Genomic DNA, 25571 nt, shown 5'->3' with positions numbered 1-25571 from the left:
CTATGCACTTGGTGGCGGGGGGGAATTCACGTGAAGAGTAATCAGGAGGATTAAAACAGCAAGAGTAGCAGAAATATACTTTAAAGTTGCACCAAATGACAAACAGTCACTGCTACAGCGTTCATTTGGTACCATCTACAAGACATTGCAGCAACTCAGTTGGGCAGCACGGTGGCACAGTGGTTAGCACTGCTGCCTCACAGCGTCAGAGACCCGGGTTCAATTCCCGCCTCAGGCAAAACTGACTGTGTGGAGTTTGCACGTTCTCCCAGTGTCTGCATGGGTTTCCTCCGGGTGCTCCGGTTTCCTCCCACAGTCCAAAAATGTGCAGGTTATGTGAACTGATCATGCTAAATTTCCCATAGTGTTAGGGGAATGTGGGGGAATGGGTCTGGCTGGGTTGTGGGTCGGTGTGGACTTGTTGGGCAGAAGGGCCTGTTTCCACACTGTAAGTAATCTAATCTAATCTAAAAACCAAACGAACTGCGGATACTGGAAATCAGAAACAAAAACAGAAATTGCTGGAAAAGCTCAGCAGGTCTGGATCATCTGTGAAGAGAAATCAGAGTTAACGTTTCAGGTCAAATGACCCTTCCTCAGAACCCAATCGTCACTGGACTTGAAATGTTAATCTGATTTCTCTCCATAGATGCTGCCAGACTTGCTGAGCTTTTCCAGCAATTTCTGTTTTTGTTGCAGCAACTCAATATGGCTTTCATCAGAACGTTCTATTCCTGTCAGACGGGATGGACAAGGGCAGCAGGCACATGGGAACACCACTCCTTGCCAGTTCCCCATCATATCATACCCCATCCTCACCCACACCTATGTCACTGTCCCTTCACTGTTGTGAGTCAAAATACTGGAGCACCCTCCCTGACAGCACTGGAGGCGTACCTATACTTCAGAGACTGCAGCGATTCAAGAAGACAGCTCATCACCACCTTCTCAAGGGCAATTAGGGTCAGCAACAAATATTGGCCCATTCAGTGATGGTCTCAGCCCATGACAGAGTTTAAAAAGTCTGCAGAAGCAATTCCACTGCACTGTATTACAAAATACTTTGTGAGAATGGTTGCTAACTGTACAAATACAGTATTGTATTGTATTGTATTGTATACAAATACATTGGAATGTATTGAAAACAGAATGGAATCATGACACCACTGAATGAGGCCCTTCAGCCTGTCTTCGCCGTGCTGGCTCTCTGAAGAAGCAAGCCATCTACTCCCCTGCCTGCCCCCTCCAAACCCCCCCCAAAGCTTTGCAAATTGCTCCTTTTCAGATATTAATTCAACTCCACCTTGAATGCAGTAACTGATCCTATCTCCTATACATTCTCAGGCAGCCCGTTCCAGATGCTAACCTCTTGCTGTGTGAAAATGTTTTCCCTCATGGCTCCATTGCTTTGTTTACCCATTCTATTACTCTCGATCCTTCCAGCAATAGGAGCGGTTTCTCCCAGTCTAACTCGTCCATGATTCTGAATAACTTCATCAGTTTCTCCTTCGAATCACATCTCCTCCCGGGAGAGCAGCCCCAGTGTCTTGCTGCTGCAATCTGTGGTAGTCTAGAATGTGCTGCTTGGAAGGACATGCAAAGCAGGTCCCCCAGTAACATTCAAAAAGAGATTGGACGTTTACAGAATAGGCAGGTTTGTGGAGATGGGGTGGGGGGGGGGGGGGGGAAGCACTGAGAGAGAATCGCTTAAATAGCTCTTTCAAAGATGAGCTGAATGACTCTTTGTGTTGTATCATTCAATGAAAAGACAGCAGCTACAGAAACACTCAGCAGGTTGGACAGGATCTGGGTAATCTTCCCTTATCTAAGGAAAGGAATACCAGCACTGGAGGCAGGCCAGAAAATGTTCACTCGGTTGATCTCAGGTAGGGAGGAATTTTCTTATGAGGAGACATTGACGAGATTGGACCTGCACTCTTTGAAGTTTAGAAGAATGAGAGGCGACCTTATTGAAACAAGCAAGATGCTTAGGAAGCTTGGCAATGTCGATTCTGAAAGATTGCATCCCATTGTAGGAGGGTCTAGGACCAGAGGGATATCATAGACAATAGACAATAGGTGCAGGAGTAGGCCATTCAGCCCTTCGAGCCTGCACCGCCATTCAATATAATCATGGCTGATCATTCCTAATCAGTATCCTGTTCCTGCCTTATCTCCATAACCCTTGATTCCACTATCTTTGAGAGCTCTATCCAACTTTTTCTTGAATGAATCCAGAGAGTGGGCCTCCACTGCCCTCTGGGGCAGAGCATTCCACACAGCCACCACTCTCTGGGTCAAGAAGTTTCTCCTGAACTCTGTCCTAAATGGTCTACCCCGTATTTTTAAGCTGTGTCCTCTGGTTCGGCACTCACCCATCAGTGAAAATATGTTTCCTACTGCCAGAGTGTCCAATCCTTTCATAATCTTCTACGTCTCAATCAGATCCCCTCTCAGTCTTCGAAACTCAAGGGTATACAAGCCCAGATGAAGGGGCATCCCCTGAGGAGGAATTCCTTTTTTCAGAGGGAAGTAAATCTGTGGAATTCTTCACCACGGGGGGACTGTTGAGGCTGTGCCATTAAGTATATTCAAGGCTGAGATGGACAGATTTTTAACCAGGAAGGGAATCAAGGGTTATTGGGAAAAAGGGCAGGAAATTGGATTATCAGATCAGCCATGATCTCACTGAATGGTGGGGCAGACTCAATGGGCTGAATGGCCTACTTCTACTCTTAGAAGTTATGGCTTTATGGTGAAACCAAATGCTTTCCCCGCGCATTCTGTCTAATCCAAGGGGCAATTTCTGCTTTCTGTCCCTGGTCCTTGGTCCCTTAGATAAGTGCAGGCCATCAGGAGATCTGTTCTGACTATTTGTCCAGACATTGTCGAGAGGGCACAGCAGAGCCCAGGGCATCATGTGCCTCTAGGGTTGGTGACGATTCGCTGCCGCCGATTAGCCACTGCCGGTTCGCCACCAACGTTTCTCCACTGGGGTCGTTTCACCTCTGGAGAGTATTCGTCACCGGAAATATATATATGTACTGATTGTTTTCCCTCCCGCCTGTTCTTTCATACTTCTCAGACCCCTTTATTTATACAACAACATAATACATATTGATAAAAATAGGTGAAATAAATGTCATTTTATTGGTTTATACATAAAAATGAGTTACAAACACTTGCGGTGGCGAATCGTCCTCAGCCGCCATTGGGCGGTGGCGAAGCATCCTTGGCGGTGAAAGGCAGTGGCTAATCAGCGGCAGTGAATGGTCCCATCCTGTGTGCCCCTACCCCATCCCCACCCCATGGTAACAAGTCAAATATCTACGCCATTCCTCTTCAAGATTGAAAACCACTTCGAACCATGAGCTGGTTTGAATCCTCAATTGGATGTATTTAAAGAGACATAAACTGACTGTAGCAGTCCTTAAGGTCAAAGAGCATTCAGAGTTTCTTAACAGCTCTGATAACCTGTCTGTGTGGGTTTCCTGCGGGTGCTCCGGTTTCCTCCCACAGTCAAAAAGGTGCAGGTTAGGGTAGATTGGCCATGCTAAATTAACCATAGTGTACAGGATGTACAGGCTAGGTGGGTTAGCCATGGGAAATGCAGGGTTACAGGGAACAGGGTGGTGGGTCTAAGTAGGATGCTCTCCGGTCACTCAATGGGCCAAATGGTCTGCTTTCACACTGTAGGGATTATATGGCTGGGCAAATACAGTGTACTGTGATTCTCTGCTCTCAGATCCAGGAATAAGATCTTTGTTTTGCATAATGCGCATGAGAATTCACAACTTCTAAATTACATCATCTTCGAGTAGTCTATTAATAACCAGTACTTCTGAAATAGACAGCCCAGCTAAGGTAGGCACTGGAACACTAAGCTTCCATCACATTTTCTCTAATAACACCACTACATGCCCACAGGTGAGAACAGCAATTAAAGTGATCTTAAAAGTTTGCAGCAATTAGAGCTGAGAAGACCAGGTCAAATCTCTGTATTGTCTAATGATTCTGCACCTAGGAAGCTGCCTATCAGGTTAATTTCAAATTTCCAAAGAATAATTTCAAGGAGGACAAACGTTTTGAAGACATCACTCATTATGCCGCATGAATTTGAAATGATTAGACTAAAGCATCATGTTCACGCAACTATTGTAAAAAGGCCAGGTAATGCAATTTGTAAAACTTCAAATGTAAAACATTAGACAGCCCTTATTCACATCTGTCGTTCAAACGATCATCACCCTCCCACCCAGTTTTCTTTTGCTGGCGTTTTCAATCCTGTCCTCAGGTGCCACAACTCACATTTACAAAAAGGGAAAAAAAAAACTCCATGATAATGGGCACAGTGAAAATGACCAGGGGGCCTGGAAGCTATCCGTCAATTAAAGGCAAAATACCGGAGATCGGAAATGAAAACAGTAAATGCTGGAGAAATGCAGCAAGTTCAGAATAGAAACAGAGATAAAGTTTCGAGTCTGCAATGATTCTCCTCCAGAACTAGAGTTCTGGACTCAAAACGTTAACTCGAGTTTCTCTCCCCACAGAAGCTGCCAGACCTGCTAAGTTTCTCCAGATGAGCTGACTGCTAATTAGGTGGAAGATGTGGGCTCTGGGGAGGTTTACTATTAGCTTCATAGAGAATGACAAGACAGAAGAAGGCACTTCAGTCCAGCTAGTCTGCACTGGTCAAAAATGAGTATCAAACTATTCTAACCCCATTTTCCAGCACATGGCCCTTATTAGGGCATGAGAATTCAACACAGATTCAGCCTGAGCATGTTCTTCCACATCCTTTTCTCACACCCCAGACCATGTCATCACAAGGGTTTTCTGCACAGCCAAACCATTTTCACCCATTTATGATCATAGATCATAGAAGATCATCGAATCCCTACAGTGTGGAAACAGGCCATTTGGCCCAGCAAGTCCATACCGACCATCTTAAGAATAATCTACCCATTCCCCTACCCTATGTTTACCCTGACTAATGCAGTAGCCTACACAATCCTGAACACTATGGGCAATTTAGCATGACCAATTCACCTGACCTGCACATCTTTGGATTGTGGGAGGAAACCGGAGCAGACACGGGGAGAATGTGCAAACTCCACACAGACAGTCACCCGAGGCTGGAATCGAACCCGGGTCCTTGGCGCTGTGAGGCAGCAGTGCTAACCACTGAGACTCCATGCCGCCTTAATGATTCTCATTAGTAGCTGTTCTTTCTCTTTGGTTTATCGTTATCCACTCCTTTGTCTAACTGATTTTCTCTCTCTCTTGGCTCTGTTTCCACCAAATGTGCACTCCTTTACCCACACACCCTGCCCCCTGCCCCCTCCATGCCCAAAACCCTGTCTTCAGCATGGATGCCATCTTTTCCCAGCTGCCACTAATGAAGGGTCACTGGACCCAAAGCAATTACTCTTTCTTCTCGCCAGAGATGCTGCAAGACTGACTGAGCTTCTCCAGTAAATTCTGTTTGTGTTTCCGATTTCCACCACTTGCAATTCTTTGTTTTATTCATCTTGAAAACATTCAACGTTCTGGCCTCAACTGCTTTCTGTGGCACAGAATTTGATTGGCTCCCCACTCTCCGGGTGAAGGAATTTCTCCTCATAGAGTCATAGAGATGTACAGCAAGGAAACAAACCCTTTGGTCCAACTCGTCCTTGCCGACCAGATAAATTAATCTTGTCCCTCTAAACCCTTCCTATTCATATACTCATTCAGGCGCCTTTTAAATGTTGTAATTGTACCAGCCTCCATCACTTTCTCTGGCAGCACATTCCATAAACATACCATCCTCTGCATGAAAATGTTGCCCCTTAGATCACTCTTAAATCTTTCCCCTCTCACCCGAAACCTATGCCTTCTAGTTCTGGATTCCCTACCCTGGGGAAAATAATCTTGGCTATTCACCCAATCCATGCCCCTCATGATTTTATAAACCTCTACAAGGTCACCCCTCAGCCTCCGATGCTCCAGGGAAAACAGCCCCAGACTATTCAGCCTCTCCCTGTAGCTCAAACCATCCAACCCTGGCAAAATCCTTGTAATCTTTTCTGAACCCTTTCAAGTTTCACAACATCATTCCAACAGCAGGGAGACCAGAATTGCACACAGTATTCCAAAGGTGGTCTGACTAATGTCCTATATAGTTGCAACATGACCTCCCAAATCCTATATTCATCTCAGTCCAAAATAGCTACTCCATATCCTTAGACTGTGACCCCTAATTCTGGAGTCCCTGGTTATCAGGAACATCTTTCCTCTGTTTACTGTGCATAGTCCTGTTAGAATTCTAGAGGTTTCTATGAGATCCCTCCTCATTCTTCTAAACGCCAGTGAATATATTTATAACTGTTCCAGTCACTCTTCATATGTCAGTCTGGCCATTCCAGGAACCAGGTTGGTAGACTATCTTTGCTCTCCTTCAATAGCCAGAATATCCTTCCTCAGATAAGGAGACCAAAACTGCACTCAATATGCCGGGTGTGGTTTCACCAAGGCCCTATAAAATTGCAGCAAGATTCCTGTTACTCAAATCCTTACCATCGCTGGGTGAGGTGCTAGAAATTGTTACCTGACAGTGTTGAGAGAGCATCTCCATGTTTAAGCTTCAAGCAGCAGCTCACCACAACCTACTCAGGAAGCACTGAAGGATGGCCACCAGAAAAAAAAGCTACTCTTGTTAACGACACCCAAAGATTAGTTTCTTGAAACAAGGACTTTTAGGAAGATGACGGCAACTACAATTTCCAACACATCATTCTCCAAAAGCTAGTCAAACTGAAAAGGTCACCTGACCCTTTCCCCTCTAGAAACATCATCTAAATGCTCGTTGGACCCACTAAACTGTGCACTTTGCGAATAATTTATGGCATCAGACTTAATTGTGAAAGTAGTTTGTCTGGCTCCATTTCTGAATGTGAACACTTTAATGTTCTGCATATGCTCATTATAGGTGACCCCTTTATCTTATGACCAGCAGATATTGGGGTTGTGGCTTGCAGCATGATAATAAAACATCCAGAACATGAAAAGTTGCCAGGAGAAAGGATGGCCTTTCAGTCCTCTCAATAAACATCCACAAAAAAAAACTAAACCTGAATCAAACAAAATGCATTTTTCACTCACCAGCCGTTAAGAATGAAAATACTAGCAACATGCAGTCAGACTGCTATCTTCACATCTTCATTCCTTTCCCATTTTTATTCATCTGTTTTCAAAATTCCACTGAGCAATCAACCACACACAACAGATGGAATCTCAATATTAGATCTGATGGTATTAAAACAGGCAGGAATCTTATAATCCTATTCAACCCCAAGAGTGTGGCAGCAAAAAATCTTTGGGATAATTCCACCTTCCTAAAATATTGCAAATGAAGATTTTATTTCTCCATCTGATTAGGTCATAGAATCATAGGGTTAAAGAGATGTACGGCATGGAAACAGACCCTTAGGTCCAACCTGTCCACGCCAACCAGATATCCCAATCTAGTCCCACCTGCCAGCACCCGGCCCATATCCCTCCAAACCCTTCCTATTCATACACCCATCCAGTGCCTTTTAAACATTGTAATTGTACCAGCCTCCACCACTTCCTCTGGCAGCTCATTCCATTCACATACCACCCTCTGTGTGAAAAAGTTGCAACTACTTCAGATTCTATGCTAATGTGTATTCACTATGCTTATTGTGTGAAGGATTCAGCAACACCGCCCCCCCCCCCCCCCCCACCCTCCCCTCGCATCCCATACCTTCCACAATCTCTGCACTCATCCACATTTGGTCCCTTGGACATGTCCTATCTTAACTGCTCAACTCTGGAAAGCTGTGCCTGCAGCAGCCCAGCCCGGAGGCCTGGAACTCCCTCCTTCAACAATCAGAATCCCTACAGTGTGGAAGCAGGCTATTCGGCCCATTGAGTCCACACTGTCCCTTCTGAAGAGCATCCCAACCAGACCCAACCCTATCCTATCCCTGTAACCCCGCATTTCCCATGGTTAGCCAACCTAGCCTGCACATTCCTGGACATGGTAGGCAATTTAACATGGCCAATCCACCTAACACACACATTTTTAATGAAGTAATCAAAAAGATTGATGAAGGCAGAGTGGTAGATGTCGTTTATTAAGTCTCTGGGCGGATATATGAATAGGAAGTACTTAAAGAGATATGGGCCAAGTGCTGGCAAATGGGACTAGATTAGTTTAGAATATCTGGTCGGCATGGACGAGTTGGACTGAAGGGTCTGTTTCCCTTCTCAATGACTATTTGCCTTGGCCAAATTTTTGGCTACTTGTGCTAATGTCTCCTTCAATAAAAGAAACTAAATGTTGGAAACACTCAGTAGGACAGGTTTATTTAAATGTTTGAGTTAAGATCTTTCTGTCTTCTACATATAGTTTTGTTCTTTTCCTTCTTTTGTGTGATAAACTTATGATCTGTTGTTAAAGGACACCTGCAGCCTTGTGTAACTAAGTTTCAGCAAATAACAACAATGTTAACCAACTGCAAAATATTAAATACATGATCCATCAAGCCAGGGATCCTAGGTCCAGAATTACTAGCAGCTGGGATCATTACATTCATGTGAGATGCATCTGAAATACAGCATAGTCTTTTGGTCGAGAATTTGTCATCTTTCCTGATGTCTCTTGCTTTGGCTTTCTGTTGAATACTGCAAAGAGCCTTGGGAGCATATATGACATTGCATTGCTGTTGTTCTTCTGTACAGGAGGGGTGGGGAACCCCATATGGCAAGACAACAATCTCAGCAAATCAAATATACATTCACATGTTGCAAGCCAGCATTTTCAAAATCATTGTATAGAATAGGACAGTGAAGGAGGTGTTTGGTGTACTTGCCTTTATTGGTCAGGACATTGAGTACAGGAGTTGGGAGGTCATGTTGCAGCTGTACAGAACATTAATTAGGCCACAATTGAAATCCTGCATGTAATTCTGGTCTCCCTGTTATAGGAAGGTTGTTCTGAAACTTGAAAGGGTTCAGAAAAGATTTACAAGGGTGTTGGAGGGTTTGAGCTACAGGGAGAGGTTGAATAGGCTGGGACTGTTTTCTCTGGAGCGCTGGAGGCTGAGGGGTGACCTTATAGAGGTTTATAAAATCATGAAGGGCATGGATAGGGTAAATAGACAGGCACTTTTCCCTGGAGTGGGGGAGTCCAGAACTAGAGGGCATAGGTTTAAGGTGAGAGGAGAAAGATTTAAAAGGGACCTAAGGGGCAACGTTTTCACGCAGAGGCTGGTGTGTGTATGGAATGAGCTGCCAGAGGATGTGGTGGAGGCTGGTATAATTACAGCATTTAAAAGGTATCTGGATGGGTTTATATAGGATATGTGGTCAACATGGACGAGTTGGATCAAGTTGTTTCTGTGCCGTTTCAGGTGAATCTGACAAAGGAGCAGTGCGCAGAAAGCTTGTGATTTCAAATAAATCTGTTGGACTACAAACTGATGTCATGTAACTTCTGACCTTGTCCATCCCAGTCTAACACCAGCACCTCCACATCATTTAAAATCACGAGACTTTGTGTTGTACATTTCCTCTCATCTTACTGAGTGAAAAGCTAGGGGGTGCAATTAATTTTGTCATGTGGGTTTTTACATAGAATCATGGAATCCCTACGGTGTGGAGGCAGGCCATTCGGCCCAGCGAGTCTACACCGACCCTTTGAAGAGCACCCCACCCAGACCCACCCCCATGCCCGGAAGCCTGCATTTCCCATGGCCGACCCGCCTAGCCTGCACATCCCTAGTCACTATGGTCAATTTAGCATGGCCAATCCACCCTAACCTGCACATCTTTGGCGTGTGGGAAGAAACCGGACCACCTGAAAGAAACCAAAGCAGATACAGGGGAGAATATGCCAACTCCACACAGACAGCCGCCTGAGGGTGGAGTCGAACCAAGGTCCCGGGCGCAGTGAGGCAGCAGGGCTAATCACTGAGCCACCATCCTTCACATTTGCTCCATCAAAACAATATTAAAATTACCAAGGACAATCTGTTTGATTCGTTGATACATATTCCGAATATTTTCAAGATGATCAGCTGTAGGATGAGATTCCTGTCAGGGTGAAGCCCTGCCCTTGTATGTATCCCCTTTGGGGATGGGAACAATACAAACATGTGAAAATGGTGGAGTAGAAGATTCAACAGTCGCCATGGCGACTGAACCAGTCTTACTAATCGCTCCATGCCTCCTCCGACACCCCTCCCCCCTCTGCACAACCTGGCAGCTGTGCAATCTCCCAGAAGAGGCAACAAAATGCGCCTCAGAAAGAAAAAGAAATCTAGTCATCTCTGCCCTGGAAGGGTGACCCCCTGAATTTGAAATAGGGCAGGACTGACCCACAAGCAGAAAACATTCTTCCCACATCCACCAGATGAAGACCGTTCAGGATCTTCTCAACCTCCATCAAGCCAATCAAATGTAACTTCTGTGAAAAATGCATCAGGACCAAAAGGCATTTGCAACTGAAGTGATGACTACGTACAACACCTCTTGCTTTAAATACATCACGCAAAAATGTTAATATCATCTTAACTCTTTCATAAAATAATGTTATTACAACTCCTGTGTGTAATCCATATGACGTTTTATTCTGAGTAATTAGGACAAGATATTTGGAAGCGCAGCATTTCATTCCGTGGTGCCGCATGCCTTCTTCATAATAACGTAAGACCATAAGATGTACAAGCAGAATAAGGCCATTCAGCCCATTGAGTCTGCCCCACCATTCAATGGGATCATGGCTGATCTGATAATCCTCAAGTCCACTTTCCTGCCTTTTCCCCATAACCCTCGATTCCCTTCCTGATTAAAAGTCTGTCTATCTCAGCCTTGAATCTACTTAACGACCTCGCCATGACAGCCCTCTGTGGTAAAGAATTCCACAGAATCACTCCCCGCTGAGAGAAGAAATTCTTCTTCATCTCTGTCTCAAATGGGGGTCTCCACAAGGGGAATCAATCTGTCTGTACCTACCCTGTCAAGCCCCCTGAAAATCTCAAATACTTCAATAAGGTCGCCTCTCACTCTCCTAAATTCCAATGAGTACATGCCCTTTATATTGTGACAGCCAAGATGTGTATTTAAAATAATGCAACTTATTTCATACCTCATACACTGAATGTTGTGCACTTCACCAAACTCTGGAGTCTCACTGCATCACACAACACAAACACATGTTTCCACTTGCAAAGGAAATCAGAAGTTAGTAACTATATCACTGTTGCAAATCTGTGAGGAAGACCCGCTGAGTCCATGTGGAGTGATCAGGTGAACTGCGGCTGACTGAGGCTAACACAACAATAATCCATGTTGAATCAATCACAAAGAAGCCCTTCAATTTCCATGCGGAACTTACTATGCCAGGGATATACATTTGGCATGAAAATTGCCAAAATCCAATCAGAGTGCTGGACTCCTTAAACATTCAATAGACTAAAGCCTAAACAAGATTAATCCCAATTTAAATCAGAGGTTCATTAAGGGTCACAAATTGTGCTGCAGTGCTTAATACATGGGGAAGTGATTAGCTAGGCCGGAAATAACCGGAATAGCTGCAAACGGATTTGCCAGAATGATTGTGATTGCACATAAGAGAAAGCAAAGCCATTTTAAGAGACCTAAGTGGAGTCATCTATGTCACACATCATAACAAATATCAAGAAAAGTTGCACTCACCGTAGATGCCAGTGGATATACAAGGAAACGCCTGCAATTGGAAAAATAAATTGACAAATTAAAGAGAAACATAATGGAATAAAATGAGATGCAATCACAGATCTAATCATTGTAAGTAATTACTCAACACTTTCACAAAAGCACAGCTAAACCTCAATGATCTAATCATGAACAACTAAAGAAAGGAATCACCATTGCCCCGCTCAGAACAAAGGGCTGGTCGCTCTTTAGAGAGAGACGACTGGTGGTGATTTAACCTGAGGTTCATCATGTCTCAGGAGAGAGGAGAGGTTGAGAAGGACAGTCTTTCAAAGTCAGCTCAGCCGATGCAGGCATTGAACCCATTCTTTTGTCATAAAACCAGCCATCCAGCAAACTGAGCTATCTGATGTGCCACGAGGAAGTACAGTAAATCTCTGCCAAACAATGGAAGCTGGTAGATAATACAAACAATTTTGGTGAAAGAGAAGTCAGTTACATAGGGCTCCCCTTACAATGTTGCTTCAAGTTTTTATTTAATTCACTCACGTGAATTCTGGCATTTATGTACATTTCCTCTGCCACTGTAGAGACAATGCTATAAATTATGGGCCCTTCAAGAATGAGTCAAGACCTGCTCTGAAGATTATCGAACACAACTAATACTCATTATTCATATATTTAAGGGCTGGCTCCCCTACATGGGCGATTTGTTGAAAGTTTATTGGTTTTAAAAAAAAGTTGGCTCCCCTTTGGGGACTCTTGTTGTGCAGTGAGTAATATCCGTATCTTTGGACCAGGTGGGCTGAGGTGTGCTCTAACATCTTTGAACAGGTTGATTAGAAAGTAAATCTATCAACTGAATGACAGATTTAAAAAAAAACACACACCATTGCATGCCACATAATTGAAAGTATTTGGGGTGGGAGAGGGGATCTTGTGGTAGTGTCCATCCCTCTCAGCCAGAAAGCCGAGGTCAAAGCTCGAGCTGCTTCAGAGACATTGGAAATCATTATTTAAATGTGTGCACAAAGGCATAATTGGAGGCCATATGATTTTAATTGTTCAATAGTTGTGCCCTTAGAAGGTCGGACCCTGAATTTTGGATTCTCCCTCCTCTCTACTCCCCTCTCTTTCATCTCTTCCTTTAAGACAACCTCAGAACCTGCCTTTTTCAAACATTTGGGCATCTGTCCCAGTAAGTCCTTCTGTAGCTCAATAATTGCTCTACTGAAGTGCGTTGATACATTTCATTACATTTACACATTACATTTACACATTTCATTACATTACACAGTGCCGGAGACCTGGGTTCAATTCCCACCTCAGGCGACTGACTGTGTGGAGTTTGCGCGTTCTCCCCGTGTCTGCGTGGGTTTCCTCCGGGTGCTCCGGTTTCCTCCCACAGTCGGGTGAATTGGCCATGCTAAATTGCCCGTAGTGTTGGGTGGGGGGTGAATGTAGGGGTATGGGTGGGTTGCGCTTCGGCAGGTCGGTGTGGACTTGTTGGGCCGAAGGGCCTGTTTCCACACTGTAATGTAATCTAATTTAATCTAATTAAGAGATGCTATATAAATGCAAGTAATTGTGTTTGCAGCAGGGTTTCAACATAAAACCTCCAAGATAACTTCCTCCCTTTTGAATTCATTCCCCTTAGAAACGAAACCAAGCATTTTCTTTCTGCATTGCATGGCTTTATCAAATTGTGTCGAAATTTTTGACAACATGTGTATCTCTTATTCCAGATGATTTTGGTCCCCTATCCCTTGGAGTTCACACCTTTTCAGGAATAATGGACCTGCCTTGGCTGCACATACACCACATAGGCTGCAGTAGTTCACGAATGCAGCTACAAGACAGTAGCATTTTGGCTCACTTGTGTCAGTACGTCTTTAAGAGATATGCTCATGATATGATGCTAAAAATCACACCATACCAGGTTATAGTCCAACAGGTGAAGAAGGTTTGGCGCTCCGAAAGCTCATGCTTCCAATTAAACCTGTTGGACTATAACCTGGTGTTGTGTGATTTTTAACTTTGTACACCCCAGTCCAACTCCGGCATCTCCAAATCATGATATGATCATTGCATTGTAGCATGTGATCTCAAGACAAAGATCTCAGACTCCATCTTACCTCAGATCACTTGAAGCATGGCACTCCACAGGAAGCATGCTGCTCTGTTGCAACTCAATAACTTAAAATTAGCTCAGAAGCTCTGTGCCCCATGTTTGTGGTTAGAACAGATTGTGGTAATAAGAGCTTGCTAGATTCTCTAACACCATCATAACTACGCCTGGTTTCTTATGTTACAGGAGAATACAGAAGCATGAGAACATCAGATAAAAACACCCTGCAGGAAGCAGACAGATACCAACCACCTATTCAACTAGGGAAGGGGTAATAAATGCTGGCCTTGCCCATGACACTCACATTCCACAAAAGAAGAAAAGAGTTTCCTTAATCATAGAGTCATATAGTGTGGAAACAGACCCTTCGGCCCAACTGGACCATGCCGACCAGGTTTCCCAAACTGAACTAGTCCCATTTTCCTGCATTTGGCTCATAGCCTATCCATGTCCCTGTCCAAACGTCTTTTAAATGTTACAATTGAACCTGCCTCTACCAGTTCCTCTGGCAGCTCGTTCCATATAAGGACCACCCTTTGTTTGAACAAGTTGTCTCTCAGATCTCTTTTAAATCTTGCCCGTCTCACCTTAAACCTGTACCCTCTAGTTTTGGACTCCCCTACCCTGGGGGCAAAATACCTTACCTATTCACCTTATCTATGCCCCTCATGGTTTTATAAACCTCTATAAGGTCACCCCTCAGTCTCCTAGGCTCCAGAGAAAAATGTCCCAGTCTATCTAGCCTCTTCCAATAGCTAAAACCCTCCAGTCTTGTAAATCCTTGTAAATTTTTTTTGCACCCTTTCCAGTTTAATGACATCCTTCCTATAGCAAGGCGATCAGAATTGCATGCAGTACTCCATATGTGGCCTTCCCTCCTACAACAATGACTCTTTGTTCTTCTAAATTTGCTCTATCCAGTTGCTCTGTAAACCCGGTTATATCTTCCTGTGTTTTCTTTACGTTTTCAATATTGTTGACCATACTGCATTCTATATACTTTGAAGTTGTGAGGTCTATGACATACTCAACATGATCTTCCTATGCAGCAAATTACATGGTGTTATGACTCAGCAGAACTGTTCAAGAAACAAAACACACAATCTGTTACAAATGATTACACACATGAACTAACACAGCATGCTTCATCTTTCCAATATAATGCTGATCAATCAAGTATAAATCAGTCATAATAGGCCACATCAGAACAAATTTGTTCCCTTCCCATTCAGACTATTTGCTATTTTGCATCCTCCAAGAGACAGGTTTCTATTATCTGTGGCAGTAGACAACATTCGAGGGGCTGAATGGCCTCCTCTTCCTATCAATACATAAGAATTGGGAGTTAAAAATCACACAACACCAGGTTATAGTCCAACAGGTTTAATTGGAAGCACTAGCTTTTGGAGCGACGCTCCTTCATCAGGTGGTTGTCAATCCGTCCATCTCCTCTCTAAATTTATTCTGTGTCCCAGCAAAACTCCAGGCTAGTCAATTCCACAGATTTATCATCCTTTGAGAGATGTAACTTCTCCTCATCTGTTTTAAATCTGTCATCCCCTTATCCTCAAACTATGACACCTTGTTCTGGACTGCCCCTCCCCAATGAGGAAACATCTACTTTTTCAATCCTCCTTACGTACCTCAATTAGATCTCCTCTCATTTCTTCTGAACTCCACAGAATGCAGCCCTAAACTGCTCAATCTCACCTCATTCGACAAAATCTTCATCTCTAGAATCAATCTCCTCTGAACTGCTTCCAATACAATACCTTCTTCCTCAAGTAAGGGGACCAAAATTGCATGCAATACTCCATGTGCGGTCTCCCAATCCCATACAGACCAAGTGTCAAAAAGATGTAGCATTTCCAACACCCAAACTACAGGGCCTTTGTTTCTCGTGATGTTTCAGCAGACCAATTCAACTGACCAAGCACCAACACAGCAGGTGCACTGAAACAAACAAGTCCAACAGCCATTTCACTGCATACCTGGGCTTTCAACATAGTGACCTTGAGAGGCACAGCACAACACAATTTATTTTTATGGCACGTTGCTCCTCAGAAGAATGTGTGTGATGCACCAAGTAGGCAAATACATCATAAGTGCTGTAAGGAGGAGTCTAAATCATTGTGGGATTCCAGCCCTGTTCTGCTCACAGTCCATCCCTAGATTCCTGCTATCCTCAGCCACTGACAACACTCCTTCCATTCCACCATTTCAAATCTAAGTAACTAACGCTGCACAGCTCCCTTGACATTGGCAGCTCTGTCGGAAATCTCCTGAGGTCGGGGCATTCTGTAATTGCTTCGTCCTTCATAACACTCAGGTCGTTTGTCATGGAACCGGCTTTTCTTACAAGATAACAGAGTCCTACTGAAGGCCAGCTGCACTAGAGTCAGCTGTTGACACACAGACATTCAATTAATGACACCGAGAATAATTACCTTTCAAAGCAGAGATTATTAGATCTTCAACTGAGTGCTTGCAAGTGGCTGGCAGGAGTAGTTATATCATCATAGATTCCTACAGCACGGAGACAGGCCCTTTGACCCAAACTGGCCCATGCCGACCAAAATGTCAAATTTCCCTGCACTTGGCCCATATCCTTCTAATCCTTTCCTATCCATGTATGTGTCCAAATGCGTGTTAAATGTTGTTAGTGTACCCGCCTCAACCACTTCCACTGGCAGCTCATTCCATATACACACCACCCTCTGTGTAAAAGAAGGAGGTCAAAACAACATCTTGGTTGGGGACTTTTGTTTACTTAGGGTCATGTGATCAGTTGAACATGACCATAATTCCACTGTTTATACGTGACCCTTTGGGCTGCTCCATGGACTATCTGTGTTCTTTTGAGGAAATGTTTTTCAAATAAATTATTGGTGCGTGCATATCAGGTCACTCAACTGGCGCCTAACAGGATCTACAGTTGCTGCCTCACCCACTGGGTATTTAAAGCATTTTCTGCTTTTATTCCAGATTTCTAGCATTCACATCACAGTGGACAGCCATCTGTATAAAATCTAAAATTCCATAAACTTCTATTGTCCTAACCTCCTGATGGATGTCACCAGTGGGGAGGTGGGGTGATAATGTCTTGGCAGTCCATTTCTCTTCATCAGGCAATAAAATATAGCTAAGAATGTTCGAGAAGTGCAGCATTTATTTCAATAAAATCACCATAAGGTTGTGATGGTCTTTTTAAAAAAATTCACCCACAGGATGTGAGTGCCCCTGGTTTAGGGCGATCTTTCTTGTTGATCCCTAGTTACCCTGGAGGGGGTGATAGTGAGTCACCTTCTTCAATCACTACAAAGCTTGGGGTGGAAGTACACCACAGTTCCTATAGGGACAGAGTTCCAGGATACCGAAATGGCTGATATCGTTCCAAGTTGAGATAGTGAGGGGCTTGGAGGGGAGATTGCAGATGATGGTGTTCCCATGTATCTGCTGTCCTTACAGTAGAGGTCATGGGGTAGGAAGGAGCTGGTCAAGGAGCCTGAGTGTGTCAGACTGCAGGAGACTGCAACCTCTTGTTTAAATGTGCTCACCAGGTTCTTTAGCCAATTGCAAGTGATCCTGCACGCTGTCCCTAACTTTCCTCCAACACAATTTAACGAGAGGAAAACTGCGCAGGCCACCAAATGTGCCATGGAATCTCACAACCTGATGACCCTCTTTTTATTCCAATTAAACCGCCACATCTAAAATGTGTTGGAACAAAAACGTGAAAAAGGTGACTGAGAAAGCCGCTCTAAAGATGAGAATTCGGAGGGAAGAGTTGGCCTACTTTCAGCCAATGGCAAGTCTGACATTCAACAGAACGCATGCCCATGCAGAACCAGGTGATTGGAATAATTTAAATACTTTGGCAGACCAATGAGAAACCTCTCATGCATAGACTCAATATATATTCTGTAAAAGCAGAGACCATCTGTTGGTCTTTTTGAGAAAGGAAGCCAATTATTCAAAGCCAAGCCACAAATACAGGAGCTGCTGAGAAGGAAGCTTTCATGTACTCATTCTCTACCTTCCCACCCACCCACTCCCCCCAGCAGATTCCACCCAAATTTACATCAATTATTAAGTTAAAAATCTCACAACACCAGGTTATAGTCCAACAGGTTCACTTGGAAGCACTAGCTTTCGGAGCGCTGCTCCTTCATTAGGTGGGTGTGGAGTATAAGATCGTAAGAGACAGAATTTATAGCAAACGTTTATAGTGCTATAAATGTTGCCACAATTAGAACTAGAGGGCGTAGGTTTAGGGTGAGAGGGGAAAGATATAAGAGACCTACGGGGAAACTTTTTCACACAGAGGGTGGTACATGTGTGGAATGAGCTGCCAGAGGATGTGGTGGAGGCTGGTACAATTGCAACAGTGAAGAGGTATTTGGATGGGTATATGAATAGGAAGGGTTTGGAGGGATATGGGCTGGATGCTAGCAGGTGGGACTAGATTGGGTTGGGATATCTGGTCGACATGGACAGGTTGGACCGAAGGGTCTGTTTCCATGCTGTACATCTCTATGACTCTAAATTCTGTGTCCTATGATCTTATACTCCAAAACCACCTTATAAAGGAGCAGTGCTCCGAAAGCTAGTGCTTCCAAATAAACCTGTTCGACTATAACCTGTTGTGTGATTTTTAACTTTGTACACCCCAGTCCAACACCAGAAACTCCAAATCAATTATTAAAACCTTATCCTTATAAATGTACTGCACGTACAAGTTCCTGCAAGATTTATTCAGCTATCTAACCACAATTGTAAGAGAATACCTCGAGTCACAAAAAAAATCAATGTTTGCCCTTCTGCAACTTTCTACCCCACCAACACTCCAAGCAGGATTTGTTCAGCTCAGTTTTGTTTAGCTCTGCTACATGATCTCTCTTCTAGGAAGCAAATTAATGTCTTAACTCTATCTGGCCTTCAAAAATACTGCTCAAACCCAAGGAACTTTTTGCAGGAACTCTTTCATTAATATCTTAATCTGTATTCGACATGCACCCTCTCAATACTGTCTCGGCAAACATTTTATTTTCGTCAAACAAAACAAATTTGAGATAAGAGCATTTGTTGAGCATTGCATTTGCTCTCTATTTTGTATCTAAAATTTGTACCTAGATACTTAGTACGTAAGATGGTGCAATGTGGGGCGAAATTGTCAACTTTCACTGTACTCCTGTACATGAACCTGACGAAGGGGCAACACTCTGAAAGCTTGTGATTTCAATTAAACCTGTCGGACTCCAACTAGGTGTGGTGTGACCTCTGCCTTTGGAACAGTTCTGTGAGATGCTTATGCCAGGGTAATAGCAGAGTGATGCAAATAGCCCAACCTGGGTGCTCCTCCTGCCCCTGAAATTTCAGAGGGTACAACAGCTTCTGAATGTCCAAGATAAACTATCTTCCTTCAGGAGTTAAAATCAGAGGGGGGAAGCAAACAAGTTTCCTTGTTTTAAGGAGAATCTGGGATCCAGGTGCCAACACTTAATATGTCAGCTGGATAGAAACTGAAGCAATAGTTAAAGATGAGATGGGTTCTCTCCCTGGGCTTTGAGAGATTAAGAGACTGCAACATCACAATGGAATTGGTTGATAGGACCAGAGGATTCTTAATCAGGAGGGAGGTTTCTCGAATGAACCAAAAGTGCGTTCAAAACCAGGGCTGGTATTATCACTGGGGTGACAGTGAGGGATAAAATGTTCAGGCAGCCAGACGTGGGGGTGGGAGGGGGTGTTGGATTCAAAAACGTGCTGCCTTTTGAAAAAAAACTAAATTGGAACTGAAAGCCAGCCAAGAGATCACAAAGGCTACTCAAAGCTTCAGCAACAACATTTCTTGCTTTCTCACAGTGTCTGACAGCTGCTTTCCTAATGCCTCTCTATATTGTGTGTTTTTTTTGCAATCTATTGCGAACATTGATCCTCCTTGTATTAATAAAATCGACTCAACTCCCACAGGCCACATTCTCTTTATTTGAATTCAACCTTTCCCTATTTAAATACATTTGTGGAGACATTTTCTTCATTTTAAAATGCCTCTAAATCCTGTTTTTTTTTAAAATGAAATCCTGATAATTTTACTTTGATGATGAAGCATAATATTTAAAATCTGGGAGCAGTGGCAATACTGTGATGTCTGCTGCTACTGAAGTCACTTCAAAATGGAGACTGATTTATTTTTGTTGGGCAAGGACATTAAGGGAATAGGATAAGGCGAACAAACAGAGCAATGACACAGATTAACCACGATCTGAGTGAATGGGAGGGAAGGTTTGAGGAGCCAAATAAGTCGACTGACATTTCTATGTTGCCAGAATTGGCGGTCGATGGGGTGAACCGGATCTGGATTACAGATTAGAGTTGGCTAATCACACAGTGAAAGTAAACAAACCTAAAACCCAAGAGGTCATCTATAAAACATGTTCTTTTTTCTCCCCCACTAGTTTTATTTCAGACATGATGAGATGTCCACTTTTAAATTTCAAGTAGTTTGAATTGTAAGTAGGCCATGGTCGAGAGTTATTGTTGCTGGGCTAGTAATCCAGAGGCCGGAATACTATTCTGGGGTCCCAAGTTCCACAATAGCAGAAGGTGGCATCAGAATTCAACACAAGTATGCAATTAAAAGTCTAGGGATGACACTGTCAATTTGAAGACCATAAAACCATTGCTGATTGTCATTTTAAAAACCCACCTGCTTCCCTAACGTCCTTTGGGGCAAGAAACTGCTGCCCTTACCGGCACTGACCCACACGTGACTCCAGACCCACAGTAACGTGGTCAACTATGAAATAGTCAAGAAAATCATTCCAACCACAGACAGAGTATAAAGTTGGTGATGATCGCATCCCATGAATGAATTAGACAAAACAATATTGGCAACATTTTAATACCCAGGAAGAAAAACCCAGTAAAATGGCGAATGGTCCAACTCACTGCGTATACTTCAAAACAGAGCTCAACTACAACCAGAGGGTAGTATTCAAATTTATCAACTGTGTATCTTCACTGAAGTTGATATTTCTTTTCAGCAGCAGAGAGTTGCCCATGGATTCTGGGTAATGTAATCGGAGGGGTGCCGTTCCCCTTGTGCTGCCATGTCAATGGCAATGGAGCAATGGACTGGGGTGTGATACCTGAGAGAAAGCTCATCTGTCATTCACACACCTGCCTTCTTTCAAACAAGGAACAAGGGGTAGAGATAAAGACTAGGAAAACATGCCACTAATCTGGGGGCTATTAGAAAAGCAGTGCTGCTTCGACATCTGCCCCTCCTGGAGTGGGCTAACTTGGCGTGAGACCCAGGGTTGAAGCAATGGCCTTCCCTGGTAGCCACTGGTTAAACAGGATGAAGTTGGGCAGAGGTGAAACACAAACTTCCCACCACAAAAATAGACAGCTGACTCACTAGCACCTCTGCCCTAGTTCACCCTGTTTTAACTACTTGAGCCTGCAGTGAGGTGGGTGTGGTGATCCTGTTTGAGCTGCAGAAATGTGGCATGGTGGCTCAGTGGTTAGCCCCACAGCCTCACAATGCGAGGGACCTGGGTCCGATTCCAGCTATGGGCGACTGTCCATGCTGCGTTTGCACATTCTGTCTGTGTCTGAATGGGTTTCCTCTGGTGCTCTGGTTTCCTTCCACAATCCAAAGAGGTGAATTTGCCATGCTGAATTGCCCATAATGTTCAGGGATGTGTAGGTTAGGTGCATTAGTCAGGGGTAAATGTAGAGTAATAGGGTAGGGGAATGGATCTGGGAGGGTTACTCTTCGGAGGGTCGGTGTGGACTTGTTGGGCCAAATGGTCTGTTTCCACACTGGAGGGATTCTTCAAAAAAAGTTGGAGCGAGGCAAGGCCAGGGTAAGTGTTGAATGTGTTGGTACGTGAATGCAAACTTCTATGTCCTGCAGTTGATGGAAGAGGGTGTAAGAGGGTGTAATTGGGGTGGGAGGGATCTTTGATGATGTTGGCTGCTTTCCCAGGCAGTGGGAGTCAATGGATGGAAGGTTGGCTTGCGTGATGGACTGGGCTATGACTCTATGACTTGTCAAATGTGCAGCTTAACTAATTGGAGAGAAGCTCGAGTGAGGGATAACAAGGGCCACAGGTGAGTCAACTTCACAAATGAATTGGCTGGCAAGTTGCAGGCACCTACAGGATGGCAAACATACTTGGACCAACTCCGATCAAACACTAAGTGAATTGAATTTGAATTTGAATTGAATGTATTGTCCCGTGTACCAAGGCACAGTGAAAAATTTTGTCTCTCAAGTAATACAGGAAGATCACAGAGTTAAGTAACATAGATAAGTAAATAATAGGTCAGCAGCGGCAAAAACAAAAACACAGGTACAGGTGAATGTTAAGAGTTTGTGAGTCCATTCAGTATTCTAACTGCAGTAGAGTAGCTGTGCGTGTGTTCAGACTTCTGAACTTTCTCCGTGATGGTAGAGGATGTAGAAAAACATTGCCAGGGTGGGATGGATCTTTGAGAATGCTGGCGGCCTTTCCTTGACAGTGGGCCTGGTGGATGGATTCTGTAGGTGGGAAGTTTGCCTTTGTGATTGTCCGGGCCGAGTTCACCACTCTCTGTAACCGTCTCCGATCTTGAATGGTACAGTTGCCATACCAGGTAGAGATACATCCAAACAGAATGCTCTCGATGGCGCACCTATGAAGTTTGGCAAGGGTATCCACTGTCATGCCAAATTTCCTCAGTGGCCTAAGGAAGAAGAGATATTGTTGGGCCTTTGTAACCAGTGCGTCCACATGGAAGAGTCCAAGAAAGCTTGTTGTGATGACCACTCCTAGGAGCTTGACACTCTCCACTCGTTCCTCCTCTGTGCTGTTAATGTGTAGGGGACGTATGTAACATCCTGCCGAAAATTAATAATGAGTTCCTTGGTTTTGCTGGCATTGAGAGCAAGGTTGTTCTCAGTGCACCATTTGTCCAGGTCTTCCACCTCCCGTCTGTAGTCTGTTTTGTTGCCATCTGAAATTCGACCAACTATGGTGGTGTCATCAGCGAATTTGTAAATGGCATTAGTCTGGCATTTGGTGATGCAGTCATGGGTATACAGTGAGTACAGTAGGGGGCTGAGCACACACCCCTGGGGGGCTCCAGTGTTAGTGAGGATGAAATATTGCCCCCAATCTTCCTCTATTTTGTTACATTTGCAGAGGCACGCATAGACTTTCCTTGTTCTTTATACTTGGGAAAATTAGAGGTGATCAAGATTGGAAAGTGTGTATGGTGGGGTAGCACAGAGAAGCTCAATTGCAGCCCACCAATGCTCAGAGGCTGTTTCCCCTAATCTAGGCAATCTAGGACTGCAGGGTCCATCAGTTACAACGAAGGGGAGAAATTTCATCATTTAGAGGGTTTGAATCTGGGAATGCTCTGTCCTAGAAGCCCATGAATGCTCAGTCATTGACAATATTAAAGAAGACAACTGATGGATTCTTATGAGGGCAGGAAGGGAATCAAGGGCAGCAGATAAAGCAGGAAAATAGAGTTGATGTAGATCAGTTGTCACCTTGCTGAATGAAGGAGAAGACTCAAGAGGCTGAGTGCCCTACTCCTGCTTCCATTTCTTATGATCTTATCATGTCACTTTGCAAACTAGGTCACCTCAATCTAGTTCACATTCCCTGGTACTTAACTGTTCTGTGTATTTAATCCCATGTGAACTAAATTTAATTTATTATGAGTTCCACTGAAATCCTTCTACAACCAAATAGACAGAAGTTTCAAACTGCGATTGCAGTGTCTCCAAAAGGGTATGTCTACCTTATCCTACAGATTCTCATATTGGTTAAGCTCATTCAATACAATAAAACAGAAATAAACTTACAAATGGCTTTGATGTCTACACATCACTTCATCAAAACAGTCCCTTATACTTTTAAAGAATTCCTTCTCTAAAGATATTTCTGTTTTGATAATTGTCCGACTTAGAGAAAGCAAATTGTCAAAATGACTACTTCTGTACTTGAAACGTTTTCTCCAAAACTGCTTTAGAGATTTTAGCTGTATTAATCATACTGCACCAAGTCACCACTTCTCAATATATCAAAGCATATTGTAGAAGCAACTTTAAAATGACACCCGCTTATGCTGGTTTGTAGTAGATTTTACGTTCAGCAAAATGCGAATGAGTGCAATCTCAAGGGAGAGACAAAAACCCACATCTCACTAACAAACCCAATTTTAGCTACAACTTGCACTGAATCGTTAATTACATCCCAACCTGGGCAGTTCTACCCCTCTGTGTACTTAAGCTGTAATGTGGGCAACACCGATGACAGCAGAAGTAAATAAGAGAGGGCCACCACATACAGCAATGTCCAAAACCACATTTAAAGGAGTTGGAAGATTTGTCGACATCGATAATAGAGTGATAAATTCAAGATGACCTCCAATTTCTTTAAGCACGCATGAAGCCAATTTTAAAATATTTTTAAAACTATCTCCTTTAATGGTTTCCTCTGAATCAGTTTTCCTTTATTCTTCACTTCTAAGGGTTTGCTAAGATTTCTTCATTCTTTAGTTCAGAGATTTCAAAGCCACAACACATGTTCCCAGGTCAGCAAATGCAGCCAAATGTAAAATTCTCAATTCCTTTTCATGCTTTAGAATCGAGTACATTTCACCGTAAAACTACAGCTTGCCAAAAACTATACAACCTAGTTTGGGTCCAAGACAAATGTTACTGATGGCTTTGTTTAGGCTGCCCAATCGACAAGTTAAAGAGAGTCAGACTCCATCTACACTTCCCAAAGCCTCAGGAAAACAGCCACCATCATCAAGGGCCCACCCCGGTTATACTCTCTTCCACTCTCTCCCACCAGACACAAGATATAAAGAGCTGTATACATCTGGATGTAGGTTTGCTCACTGAGCTGGAAGCTTCATTTTCAGATGTTTCGTCACCATACTAGGTAACATCTTCAGTGAGCCTCCGCACAAAGCACTGCTGATGATTCCTACTTTCTATTTATATGTTTGGGTTTCTTTGGGTTGGTGATGTCATTTTTTTGTGGTGATGCCATTTCCTATGCTGATGTCATTTCCTGTTCTTTTTCTCAGGGGGTGGTAAATTGGGTCCAAGTTAACGTGTTTGTTGAGTTCCAGTCGGGAATGCCATGCTTCTAGGAATTCTCGTGCATGCCTCTGTTTGGCTTGTCCTAGGATGGATGTGTTGTCCCAGTCGAAGTGGTGCCCTTCCTCATCTGTACATAAGGATATTAGTGAGAGAGATGAACATCAACTAGCCACAAAATGACATGACCATCTCTCAGGACACGACTTCGACTGGGACAACACATTTATCCTATGACAAGCCAAACAGAGGCACGCACGAGAATTACGAGAAGCATAGAATTCCAATTGGAATGCCATCAACAAACACATTGATTGGACCCGATTTACCACCCCCTCAGAAAGTGAACAGGAAATGACATCATCAACCCAAAGAAACCCAAACATATAAATAGAAAACAGGAATCATGAACAGTTCTTCATCCGGAGGCTCACTGAAGATGCTATCTAGTATGGTGATTAAACGTCTGAAAATGAATCTTCCAGCTCAGTGAGCAAACCTACATTCAGAACCTGAGCTACAAATCTTCTCAAAACTCGTTTGCATACAGGTACCAATACATTCAAGAACAGCTCTTTTCCCGCTGTTATTAGACTACTGAATGGACCTCTTAAATTTTAAATT

The 25571-nt window shown here is 43.6% G+C and overlaps 1 protein-coding gene across 3 annotated transcripts in view; it reads right to left on the bottom strand.

Annotated features, from left to right (window-relative positions):
- Positions 1-25571, bottom strand: part of macrod2 (mono-ADP ribosylhydrolase 2) — a 946626-nt gene that overhangs the window by 261608 nt on the left and 659447 nt on the right. For all 3 annotated transcript variants that reach the window (XM_043696641.2, XM_043696642.2, XM_043696644.2), the window contains exon 8: positions 11725-11755. In XM_043696641.2, coding sequence (XP_043552576.1) covers positions 11725-11755 — 31 coding nt within the window. The remainder of the gene's footprint in view (positions 1-11724; positions 11756-25571) is intronic.

Source organism: Chiloscyllium plagiosum, unplaced genomic scaffold (genome assembly GCF_037043375.1).
Source record: "Chiloscyllium plagiosum isolate Xiang-an unplaced genomic scaffold, Cpla_swu_hap1 HiC_scaffold_10, whole genome shotgun sequence".
Classification (NCBI taxonomy): Eukaryota; Metazoa; Chordata; class Chondrichthyes; order Orectolobiformes; family Hemiscylliidae; genus Chiloscyllium; species Chiloscyllium plagiosum.
Note: the sequence above shows the minus strand (reverse complement) of the source record. Positions and strands in the feature narration are given on the sequence as shown.